At 46.9% G+C, this 12,666-nt stretch overlaps 1 protein-coding gene and 1 long non-coding RNA gene across 4 annotated transcripts; both read right to left on the bottom strand.

Moving 5' to 3' along the window:
* Positions 1-4,249: 4,249 nt before the first annotated feature.
* Positions 4,250-6,570, bottom strand: LOC127338849 (uncharacterized). The gene is made up of 3 exons (XM_051364817.2): positions 6,090-6,570; positions 5,141-5,504; positions 4,250-4,596 (listed from the first exon to the last, which is right to left on the bottom strand). Exons 1-3 carry the CDS (start codon positions 6,568-6,570, stop codon positions 4,251-4,253), a joined length of 1,191 nt encoding a protein of 396 aa, XP_051220777.2. The 3' UTR covers position 4,250.
* Positions 6,571-7,727: 1,157 nt separating this feature from the next.
* On the bottom strand, positions 7,728-11,458 carry LOC127345591 (uncharacterized). 3 transcript variants are annotated; one of them, XR_007878771.2, is made up of 4 exons: positions 11,090-11,458; positions 10,538-10,998; positions 9,476-9,974; positions 7,728-8,219 (listed from the first exon to the last, which is right to left on the bottom strand). It is a non-coding gene; the product is annotated as an uncharacterized lncRNA (long non-coding RNA). The 3 variants fall into 3 exon arrangements; XR_007878770.2 differs by having other exon boundaries at positions 7,728-9,771; positions 9,892-9,974; XR_007878769.2 differs by having other exon boundaries at positions 7,728-9,974.
* Between the last annotated feature and the right edge of the window lie 1,208 nt (positions 11,459-12,666).

Below are 12,666 nucleotides of genomic sequence, written 5' to 3'. Positions count from 1 at the left end.
TAGAGAACAAGACAATAAATAAAGTAAAACTAGCAACTAATTTTTTGTGTGTTTTTGATATAAGAAGCAAACAAAGCAGTAAATAAAGTAAAGTAAAGCAAGACAAAAACAAAGTAAAGAGATTGGAAGTGGAGACTCCCCTTGCAGCGTGTCTTGATCTCCCCGGCAACGATGCCAGAAAACAGTCTTGATGCGCGTAGATGACACGTCCGTTGGGGACCCCAAGAGGAAGGTGTGATGTGCACAGCAGCAAGTTTTCCCTCAGTAAGAAACCAAGGTTATTGAACCAGTAGGAGCCAAGAAGCACGTTGAAGGTTGTTGGTGGCGGAGTGTAGTGCGGCAACACCAGGGATTCCGGCGCCAACGTGGAACCTGCACAACACAATCACAGAACTTTGCCCCAACGTAACAGTGAGGTTGTCAATCTCACCGGCTTGCTGTAAACAAAGGATTAGATGTATAGTGTGGAAGATGATGATTGTTTGCGAAGAACAGTAAAGAACAATTGCAGTAGATTGTATTTCAGATGTAAAGAATAGGACCGGGGTCTACAGTTCACTAGTGGTGTCTCTCCCATAAGATAGCAGATGTTGGGTGAACAAATTACAGTTGGGCAATTGACAAATAAAGAAGGCATAACAATGCACATACATATATCGTGATGAGTACTATGAGATCTAATCAGGGCATTACGACAAAGTACATAGACCGCTATCCAGCATGCATCTATGCCTAAAAAGTCCACTTTCAGGTTATCATCCGAACCCCTTCCGGTATTAAGTTGTAAACAACAGACAATTGCATTAAGTATGGTGCGTAATGTAATCAACACAAATATCCTTAGACAAAGCATCGATGTTTTATCCCTAGTGGCAACAGCACATCCACAACCTTAGAACTTTCTGTCACTATCCCAGATTTAATGGAGGCATGAACCCACTATCGAGCATAAATACCCCCTCTTGGAGTCACAAGTATCAACTTGGCCAGAGCCTCTACTAGCAACGGAGAGCATGCAAGAACATAAATAACATATATGATAGATTGATAATCAACTTGACATAGTATTCAATATTCATCGGATCCCAACAAACACAACATGAAGGATTACAAATAGATGATCTTGATCATGATAGGCAGCTCACAAGATCTAACATGATAGCACAATGAGGAGAAGACAACCATCTAGCTACTGCTATGGACCCATAGTCCAGGGGTGGACTACTCACGCATCGATCCGGAGGCGATCATGGCGATGAAGAGACCTCCGGGAGATGATTCCCCTCTCCGGCAGGGTGCCGGAGGCGATCTCCTGAATCCCCCGAGATGGGATTGGCGGCGGCGTCTCTGGAAGGTTTTCCGTATCGTGGCTCTCGGTACTGGGGGTTTCGCGACGAAGGCTATAAGTAGGCGGAAGGGCAGGTCAGGAGGCTTCACGGCGGCCCCACACAACACGCTGGCGCGGCCAGGGCCCAGGCCGCGCCGCCTTGTTGTGTTGTCGCCCCGTGGCCCCACTTCGTTTCCTCTCCGGTCTTCTGGAAGCTTCGTGCAAAAATAGGACCCTGGGCGTTGATTTCGTCCAATTCCGAGAATATTTCCTTACTAGGATTTCTGAAACCAAAAACAGAAAAACAAAGAATCGGCTCTTCGGCATCTCGTCAATAGGTTAGTGCCGGAAAATGCATAATAATGACATATAATGTGTATAAAACATGTGAGTATCATCATAAAAGTAGCATGGAACATAAGAAATTATAGATACGTTTGAGACGTATCAGACACCGCACGGAGCCGCATGTCTACCCAGAAAGCTAACCAGCGCGGCACGCATGTGATTTGTGGTGTATATGCGTTCCTCTATCAACGTGCAGAGGTCTCATTGAATTATTGAATGTGCCCTCTGTAGGTGCTTCACAAAAATAGCCCGCTTCGGCACTCAGGAAATGGGAAACGGGTTTTTCGTTGCACCGAAAGGGAAACGCTGCATACGGCGTTGCTTCCCGTCCCAAGGCACACGCACGTGCCCGATATGGGCTCGTTCCGACGAACTATGCGTGTCCGGAGGGCAATACCTAGCTCTTTGGCCCTAATAGCCATATAACTCCGGACATGATAGATCATTTCGTGAAGGGTTTTTCAGAAGAACATCCATATCCCGCATCCGTCTTTTGTTCTCGCTGCTAGGTCACATAAAACGACGCCCCGCAACGTCTCGCATATTTCCGACTTTGTTTTGATACATTTCTGCCCAAAATGGGACCCACATGAAATGACGAACCACCAGAACCGCATGCCGGGGTTCACCAAGTTGGGAACACGCAAAACCGAGGTTACCTTTACACATAAAATAACGTGTCAAGGTTCTAAAAATGATTTTTCCAAAAAATTTGGGGCGACGCTTAGTTCAAATCCGGACCGTTTCCAGCGGAATCGGCAGGACACCGCACAGAGCCGCATGTCTACCCAGAAAGCTAACCCGCGCGGCACGCATGTGATTTGTGGTGTATATGCGTTCCTCTATCAACGTGCAGAGGTCCCGTTGAATTATTGAATGTGCCCTCTGTAGGTGCTTCACAAAAATAGCCCGCTTTGGCACTCGGGAAATGGGAAACGGGTTTTTCGTTGCACCGAAAGGGAAACACTGCATACGGCGTTGCTTCCCGTCCCAAGGCACACGCACGTGCCCGATATGGGCTCGTTCCGATGAACTATGCGTGTCCGGAGGGCAATACCTAGCCTTTTGCCCTAATAGCCATATAACTCCGGACATGATAGCTCATTTCGTGAAGGGTTTTTCAGAAGAACATCCATATCCCGCATCCGTCTTTTGTTCTCGCTACTAGGTCACATAAAACGACACCCCACAACGTCTCGCATATTTCCGACTTTGTTTCGATACATTTCTGCCCAAAATGGGACCCACATGAAATGACGAACCACCAGAACCGCAAGCCGGGGTTCACCAAGTTGGGAACGCGCGAAACCGATGTTACCTTTACACATAAAATAACGTGTCCCGGTTCTAAAAATGATTATTCCAAAAAATTTGGGGCGACAGAAAGTGGATGCTTAGTTCAAATCCGGACCGTTTCCAGTGGAATCGGCAGGACACCGCACGAAACCGCATGTCTACCCAGAAAGCTAACCCGCACAGCACGCATGTGATCTGTGGTGTATATGCGTTCCTCTATCAACGTGCAGAGGTCCTGTTGAATTATTTAATGTGCCCTCTGCAGGTGCTTCACAAAAATAGCCCGCTTCGGCACTCGGGAAATGGGAAACGGGTTTTTCGTTGCACCGAAAGGGAAACAGTGCATACGGCGTTGCTTCCCGTCCCAAGGAACACGCACGTGCCCGATATGGGCTCGTTCCGACGAACTATGCGTGTCCGGAGGGCAATACCTAGCTCTTTTGCCCTAATAGCCATATAACTCCGGACATGATAGCTCATTTCGTGAAGGGTTTTTCAGAAGAACATCCATATCCCGCATCCGTCTTTTGTTCTCGCTACTAGGTCACATAAAACGACGCCCCACAACGTCTCGCATATTTCCGACTTTGTTTCGATACATTTCTGGCCAAAATGGGACCCACATGAAATGACGAACCACCAGAACCGCAGGCCAGGGTTCACCAAGTTGGGAACGCACAAAGAAAACACATGGGTATATATAGGGAGGGCGAGTGCTGAAACGGCGGGAAAGAAGAGAGAAATGGCGGGGAAGAAGAGGGAAATTGACCTTTGTCGTGTTCTTTTTGATATGGCATACGGCAAAGACATCTTTGCCGTGTTCCTTTCTCTTTTGAACACGGCGAAGGTTCCGCACCAAAATACTGCCGACATTCTACTTCGCGCGGGAAAAGTTGGCGGGAGGGGAGGGGTGTGCGCGGAAGAAGGATCTTTGTCGTGTGTCCGTTAGGGACACATGGCAAAGGCACATCGTTATGACGACGCCGTCCTGAGAACTCCCTCGGGACACGTGGCGCAGCCTTTGCCGTGCCGCCGACCTTTGCCGTGTGTCCTGGCCGAAGTTCGCCGTGTTCAACTCTTTGCCATGTTCTTTTTCGGACCTTCACCGTGGTTGTTTTTTTGCTGTGTTCTTTCTTGAGATGTTGCCGTGTTTTAAACCTTTGCCGTGTTCTTTCTCCGTGGTACACGGCAAAGCTTGTAATTGCCGTGTTCCGAGGCTCTTGGCACACGGCAAAGGTTTGGCAACACGGCAACTTCAGTTTTTCCCGTAGTGGGGGGATCATTCCTCTTGATCATGTACTACGTTCCTTGCTGGGAAGACAGGTGGCCAGATCATCATAACAGGTAAGATACCTATCCGGTGCACCCTCTGATAGACCTTCTGAACCACCTTGCTTCTCAGATGAACAGTAAAGACAACACCACTTGCCAGATGATCCAAGAATACAAAGTCAGCATTGTCCCCGACCGCAACAACGTCAACCAAGTCATCGTTTTGTCGCACCCAACTATCACCCGCAACACGTGTGCACGCCTCAAGGACGCAAAATGTGTCCACCAGCAGCCAGCCGCCTGCACCATGGCTGTCTCGTGTCATCCGATGGAGCCACACGCTGAGCTGAAACCTTTTGTATTGACAAGATAAAGATCAAACTAAGGAGAGGAATTAAACAGTGAAATAGCAATCAAGCCCATCCAGATAACTTTGATTTCTCATTGATTTTACATTACCTAATCATAAACATACCTTTCTATTACAGAAGTCATACCCAGTAGAGATATTACAAAGATCAAACACATGGGGCTCATTTTTGCTGATCAAGACCTACGCCCCTTGCTGGAAAGATAGGCGGCCAGGTCATCATAATGGGGAAGATATCTATCCCGACGTCACGAACCAAATATCTATCTGGCACCCTTTGGTCGACCTTCTGAACTTCCTTGCTTCTCAGATGAACATAGAAGACAGCACCACTTTATGCATGATCCAAGAAAACAAAGTCAGCATTATCCCCGACCGCCGCAACCTTAACAAAACCACCATGTTGTGGTACCCAACTGCCAAGACGCGCACATGCCTCACGGACGCAAAATGTATCCACCAACAGCCAGCCGCCTGTACCATAGCCGTCGCCGGTCATCCGATGGAGCCATACACTGATCTGAAACTCTTCTGCATTGACAAGATATAGCCCTGCATTCTCTGCACATGAGAACAGGAAGTTGCTCGACACTCCATCTGGTAGCTCAAGGATGAAGAAGCGCGGCGTTGCCAAATCCAGCACTAGGGTATACCCACAGTTTGTCACCACAAAGATCATGCCATGAACTGGAGGCAACACCCTTTGAAAGCAGGCCGCAGGATACGGCGGTTCTAACCGTATCGCGGCAGTGGCCTGGACGCCCCATTGGCCGGACCCCAACACGCTCACTTTTGCACGGACTTCTCGCCCTTCATCGTGGAAACTCACCATGGTGATGCCGTCGCGGCACCCATCCTCGGGTAGGAAAATCGTGCAGAACAGCGGGGCTGGTGGTGTTAGGTTTTAATCTTGATTATGTATCAGCATGTTTAGATTCATCTGCATGTAGTAGTTGTCGAGCAGGTGAAGCTACACTCCAGCATGTATACGGCGAGATGCCCAGCTCGTGCGATGCGGGTGCACGGCGTGATGCAGGTGTTGTGCGATGCAGCAGGGCCGTGAGAAGCGGCGCGTAGAGTTGAGCTGATCCTTTGAGTTGCAGAGTCATGGACGACCAAGTGAATTGGTCTAGTTAGTTGCATGCATGAATTAGTCAGTGGGTTAGCCGCATGCTGGAGTGATTCTAGAAAAGTGGGTTAGTGCGTTAGTGGAGTAAGTGCATGAGATATGAGTCCTTATCTTGTACTACTACTATTTAAGCCAAACAAATGAATGAGACGAGTGCAGCCGTGAGGGCAGAAAAACAATGTAGCCAATATGGTCTCACCGGGAGGAAATTGCAAAGCAAATATTCTCCTTGGTGAGGTGTGCGTGCCTGTGTTGTGTAGTCTTTCTCAGTTCTCACCATGTGTGTGTTCTTGTGAGGTGAGAGAGACAAGAGAGATTGTGAGAGATCAGAGGTAGAAGAAGAAGATGGGGCTGCGAGATGCAGCCCCCGACAGGTGGGAGGATGGCAATGGGCTCTCCGTTGAGCAGCGGCGCCAGGAGGGAATACTCGCCTCTACCGCGGTGAGGGCGCTCGATGAGGAGGTGGCCGTTCCGGCAGTGCTTGATCCACTGGCTTCCACGGGCGGCGAAGGCCTCGTTGCAGGAAGAGGCCGCGCGGCGTGAAAGGGCGGCGAGCTCCGGGGGCTGCGGGAGCTGAACGAACTGGTACGCGGTGCGGGGGTAGCCTGCGCAGAAGGCGAGGAGGCTGGGCGGATGGCGATCGCGAAAGCGGCGGAGGAAGGCCGGGTCGGAGGCGTGGAGGAGCCACTGCTTGGAGACGAGGGCGGCGCGGACGAGGTAGTGGGGGAAGGTGAGGCGGAGGAGGATCTCGCGGAGGAGGTCGCCGGCGCAGAAAACCGCTGCGACCGATGCGGCGGCCGCCGCGGGTGCTCGCCTATCGCCGTCCATAATTTGGAGGATTTCGCAGAGTAGGGTTCTTTGCTGCGGGAGAATAGATTTTCCACCGATGGCGTGGCAAGCATTGGTCCCACCTCTATTTATTTTTTTCCTTTGTTTGACACATTCAAGATTTCTTTTTTTTAGAGAGAGAGAGAGAGACATTTCAAGACCTTTCAAGGATTTTCATTGCGCCAAAAGGATTGACACAATGAGCTATGAGGATATGAAAACATTTATCCTCAAGATGGATTTTTTTTTGTAAACACCACTAAAAGCATTTCAAATCTTGAGTTGAAAATGGAAAAAATTTGAGGGCAATTTCGTTCACTTGTACACATGACTCTCCTGCTTTCGTAATCTTGTCATTGCACGAAAAAGAGATACCAATTGTCAAGATAATCTAGTTCAAGGGTGTGATGACATGACGTGCCATGATGACACGAAAGCATTTGTCCCGAAGATCACTGATAAAAGTTTTGTACATATCATTCAAAATATTTTCAAATTTTGACTTGAACATTGAACTTCTTTGTGGAAATTTCATTCATGTGTACACATGGCCCTTCCGCTTTAATTATTTTGTCATTGCACCAAAAAGAGCTACCAATTGGCAAGATGATCTAGTTCAAGCGTGGAAGACACGATTTGCTATGAGGTCATGAAAATATTTGTCCTCAAGGTCACTCGCAGAAGTTTTGTAAATACCATTATAACCATTCCAAATCTTTAATTGAGCATCGAAAAGTTTTGATGCAAATGACCCTTCCACTTTCATGATTTTGTCATTGCACGAAAAATAGCTACCAATTGACAAGAGAATCTAGTTCAAGGGTGTGATGGCATGATGTGTTATGGGGACATGTAAACATTTGTTCTCAATATCACTACTATTTTTTTTGAAAAGAACATTGAAAACATTATAAATCTTGAGTTGAACATTGAATAGTTTTGATTGAAATTTCATTCCATGAAGAGAATATAGTTCAAGGGTGTGATGACACAATGTGCTATGATGACATGAAAAAATAGTCCTCAAGATCACTGATAAAAGTTTTGTAAAGTCCACTGAAAACATTTCAAATCTTGAGTTGAACATCACATAGTTTTGATGGAAAATTAATTAATTCCCATGCACGCATGACCCTTGTGCTTTCATTATTACTAGTGGTTGGGGCGCCCCTTGGGGCGCCTCCTCGTCGGGTATGTGCACCCCAATTTAAAGATTTGATGTCAGCTAATGTTCAGTGAAACAAGCATGACATGACATGTTAAAGGATTGTTCACCTGATGATTTTATATGGTTTGAGTCATGTTTTTCTTACATAATAGTGACAACACAAAGAATAAGAACAAATCAATACAATCGTTCTGTTAGCAACAGATTTGTAGTGTGAAAAAAGTCTAAAGCTATCACAGCTCTACCAATTAACTACTACTACTACATTTAATTACTTATAGTGTGAAAAAAGGCAGTAAACAAAAATCAGATGCGCTTCAATATCTGCTCAGATTGCCACCAGATGGAATCGCACCCTTCACAGGAGCATCTCCTCCAAGGCACCCTCAGCCTGCTTAGGCGAGTGACTAATCTTGTATTCCAGCATGAGCCATAGTCAGTGTATGCTAGGTAGGAATAGAATATAATTCTATGAAGAAACCTGAAATTTCCACAAAAACCAAAAGAAAACCTTAGTCGAAAACCTGTTTGTACCTATTCTATTGTACCAAAGAGACCAAAAACAAAAATCCTGATTGAGATCTCAAAAATTATTTGTACTTTTCCTATCTTACCACAATGCAAAAGATGGAGAACTGAACCAGAATTTATTTCAGACCATGACCCAAGAAACAACATCAAAATCATAAACCATATCTAGAGACAAAGAAAGCACAATCTCATCCTAATCATGGCCTAATTTGGATCTGTGCTGACCACAAGCTTGGGAATGGGCATCATGCATGTATCAATATAACACATTGAAGCTGAGGGAACAATCACCTTCTCTAACAAAGATCAAATCATGCAAAAGTGACCTCTAGCCAAAGATACTTAAAACCTGCATTGAACAGATTGCAAGAGCCAAGAGCTGTAGAAATTTCTTGAAAAACCATATGATCAATACAAACACACTCTTGGCAATGTATGAAGAAAGATTTACAGGACTTAAAGCACAGATTTTTTCCATCTAAGATCTTACTCGTACAACAATTAATAATAACATACTATTGTCATGTACAAACTTAGCATGTGTACGAAAACCACAACTTGTTATGTATGAGAAGCTCGAAGATTGAGTTCAATGGAAGTCATCATTTGGTCTGCAATATGCTTATGAAAGTGGCTTTTGGGTTTCTCTACAGTAGGAATTGCAGGAAAAAATTATTGAACACATGTTCTTAGAATGATCTGGAGAACACATAAACTGAGGAATTCACGGCTTATATGCCTATTAAATTGATAGTATACTAAAAGGTCTTCCCACGCTATACTAAGGGGGATTAGAACATGATCATTCAAAAAACTCTTAAATCATATCAACTTAATCAAACATAGTCCTCTTAGTCAAAGCAGCAAAGTAATGAGCATACTAAAATTCTAAAACACGCATACAAAGGTACAATAAGCGAAATTCTTATCATGATTATCAAGAAAAGAGGCCAAGTTTAATTTCATGCGCAAAGCAAATTTAGACATTATGGATCTGGATAGTAAATTCTTTGATCAACCAGCTAGATGCAGCACCATACTTTATTACTCATAGAAGGCGTATATTGTCTTTATCCTGTGCAATGATTAAGAATAAATTAAAAGAGTAATGGCAGCAAAACATGGAATGTCAGACCATGAATATTACAAGTACTGCACAAAGATACTTGAATTTATATGATGGTATATGTCCTTTAGAAACACAACCTGAAGGGCACTGCATGCACCAAAATGTAGAAGAGTCTCCCTATCACTTTGAAAGATGGTTTCCAACAAAGCTTTTAGATTGTAAGTTCCTTGTATGCAACAACCGTGTTAGTAGCAGCCAATTTGCATTGTTTGGGGTCTCTTCAATGATTTTGCGCCAGCATGACTACCCATGTCACAGGCCATATGAAGCACAGCATTCATTTTCTCTTTCCACACGAACACATTTTCAGCTCCACCATAAACTTCAATAGAATCTACCATAGGCATAGACGGACCATCCGTAATTGTTAATTCTTCATTAGACAAAAATGTTTCATTAGTCGTAAATGGAGGATCATGATTTCCCCTGAGCTGCATATGATGATTATACATTATTAGACCATAGGATACAGGGCCCTGCATTAGGAACTTACTTCTTGATACTCGGGTATGAAACAACCAAATTTTCAGCCACACCAACATAGCATGCCAACATAGCCTGATTAGTATTAGCTCCCTGAAAACAAAAATAGAGGCAGTGTAAGATAAAGTTCTGAACCCACACAACCGTACAATTTAAAGATGGGTCGCTCAATAAGGATTGAACTGGGATTTAAAACTGGGTTGATCAATTAAGATTCTTATTACAATTTAAGCCAAAACATAGGCAGTTGATGCACTTTTAGAAACGTGGTGTAAGAGGCATGCAAGTTACTGAAATTATGAGATCTGGAGCACACATGTGCCTGATAAAGCACATTTAGTGTATTTGATCCAAGGGTAGAGATGTAAAAACCATACCATCCATTTTCCAGTATACCGCGAAACCACCTAAATACATTGTTGTGGTGATCATGATAGTCAAAGGAACTAACTAAGAACCATGTAGCAATTAAGTAAAACAAGGATGCTAGCAACCTGAAGTATGGTAGCGTGAGAGAACATCTCCAACCACACAAACTACATGAATATTCTTCTGAACTTGTGCAGTATATTACTTTGGTAAGGGACCATAAATTGTGTGCATTGTCACTGGCCCAAGGATGCTTCCAAACCATTTTTGGCAGCAACAAGAGTTACCTTGCATAAGACACTAAGACCACTTGCATCAAATTCCCCTAGAACGATGTCTCGTAGGCCAGTATCTTCTTGGTGATTGCAGCCAAGTATCACACACCTAGGTCAATAGACAGGTAGATAACTCTGAATGCATAAAAACATCAAATTGCTGGGAAGATTTTCGGCAGTGTATTCTTATCTGATTGACTGCTTATGAACAAGCAACCTACAGGTGACAGAGGGCATGTCCCCTTTATGATTGACTGCATGTCAGGTAATCGTGCGCTGAAATTAAGTACCATTTGAGGAGTTGAGGAGGAAGCTCCAATGACAAACATATTTTAGCCGTAGCTCTCGCCTCGATCGGCGCTGGCCACCTGCCTGTCCTCGAGCATCATCTTCCTCGCCATGGAACCATTGGCGGCGCTCGCAGAACCTGATTACCGAGGAATGCAGCAAGATTTCACTGGCTCCAGCGTCATCTGCAAGTCACCAAGAACGAGGCGCAAATCAGTACAGGGAGGAGGTATATTTTTTGAGGTACAGGGGGAAGGGGGAGGAAGCACCACAGACCACCACTCCACCACCACACGCCGCCGGCAAGGGAACCGCCGCACTGTCCACACCCTCTCCCCGTTTCTTGGTCTGGACTAAGCCGGCGATTGAAGGGACGCGCAGGCAAGGGTGCCGAGAGGGAGTGCTTGGCCGGCGTTAGCGCTCCGCTTCCCAGCATGTGCTCAACCCTGTTACCGCTGGGTGGCTCGCGCTGGAGAGGTAGCTAGGCAAGTAGGGGAGAGAAGGGCGGCGCAAGAACATCGAAGGGAGAGTGACTCTGGAGGCCATCGGCCGCAAGCGGGGCGAGGGCACGGAGACGGGGGCGGGGGCGGGGGCAGAGCGACGCAAATGGGCAGCTCGAGTGCGCGATTGTGGCGGCTAGGGTTTCTGTCGGGCGGTTTTGTTTCACGCAGTGGCAAACCAATGGTCAAGATGTACGCGGGACTTGTTTTGAGAGCATCTCCAGTCGCGTCCCCCAAACCGTCCCCCAAACCGTGCCGGATCGAGCGTTTGGGGGACGTGTTTCGTTCGTGCCGCGTTTGGGGGACGTCGCTCCCCAGCCGCGTCCCCAAACGCCACCCCCAAACATTTAAAATAATTTTTCTTGGCATTTTTATTTTAATTTCCACAAACTAATACATAATTGGAAACGTGGTTTACACGAAGACATAGTTTGAAACATGGTTTTCCACAAACTAATACATAGTTTGAACCATGGTGGACAGAAACTAAACCTAACTAGGCCGTGCATCGAAGGTTTCCTGTGTTCGCTGCTAAGAAAGAACACTCGAGGGCACACCCAGTCACCTAAACTGGAAAATCCAGCGGGAGGATGGTGCCCTTGTTGGTTCTACCGATGAGGCGAATAGGCAGAAACCTCCGTGCACGCATTCGCTGCGAAGAAACAACACTCAGTCGTCCTCCTCGTCGGTGCTGTCGTCGTGGGAGTCCCTGTCGACGTGGTAGTCCCGGAGGCAGCGCCTCTCGTCGAAGACCTTGACGCTCATGTCCCTGTTGCCGAAGTAGGAGAACACGAGGATGAAGCCGGCTTCGAGGCTGTGGTGGCGCACGAACTTCTCCCAGCCGATGTTGAGGTACATCTTGCCGCGCGCGTCGTAGATCGCCTTGACGATCCACCGGCAGTAGCCGCACGAATGCTCCCGCAGATGCATCGTGCGCGGGCGTACGCCGCCGACGTACTCGGCGAAGGAGTCCGGCAGCCTCTGGATGCCGCGCGGGTCGCCCTTGAGGACGTGGACGAACTCGAACAGGACGTCCGGCTCCACGTCCATCTCCGACGATGAAGACGACGGCGTGGGAGGCGACGGCGAGCGTTCAGCTATGCCGCGGCCACGACCACGACCACGGCCGCGGCCGCGAGGTCGGCCTCCGCCTCTACCAGACATAGCGTCGAGTCTTGTTGAGAGATGGTGGCGGCTAGGGTTTGGGAGAGAGGCGCTAGGGTTTGTGTGTGAGAGGGACGATGAGAGGCGCCCCTTTTTATAGGCCGGAGGGAGGCGGAGGAGCGGTGGCGCTCATTAACGCCGGCACGCAGAGCTAGGCGCGACGGGACGCGTCGCTGCGCCTCTCGCGGA

The sequence above is a fragment of the Lolium perenne genome, chromosome 3 (assembly GCF_019359855.2).
Source record: "Lolium perenne isolate Kyuss_39 chromosome 3, Kyuss_2.0, whole genome shotgun sequence".
Taxonomy (NCBI): Eukaryota; Viridiplantae; Streptophyta; class Magnoliopsida; order Poales; family Poaceae; genus Lolium; species Lolium perenne.
Note: the sequence above shows the minus strand (reverse complement) of the source record. Positions and strands in the feature narration are given on the sequence as shown.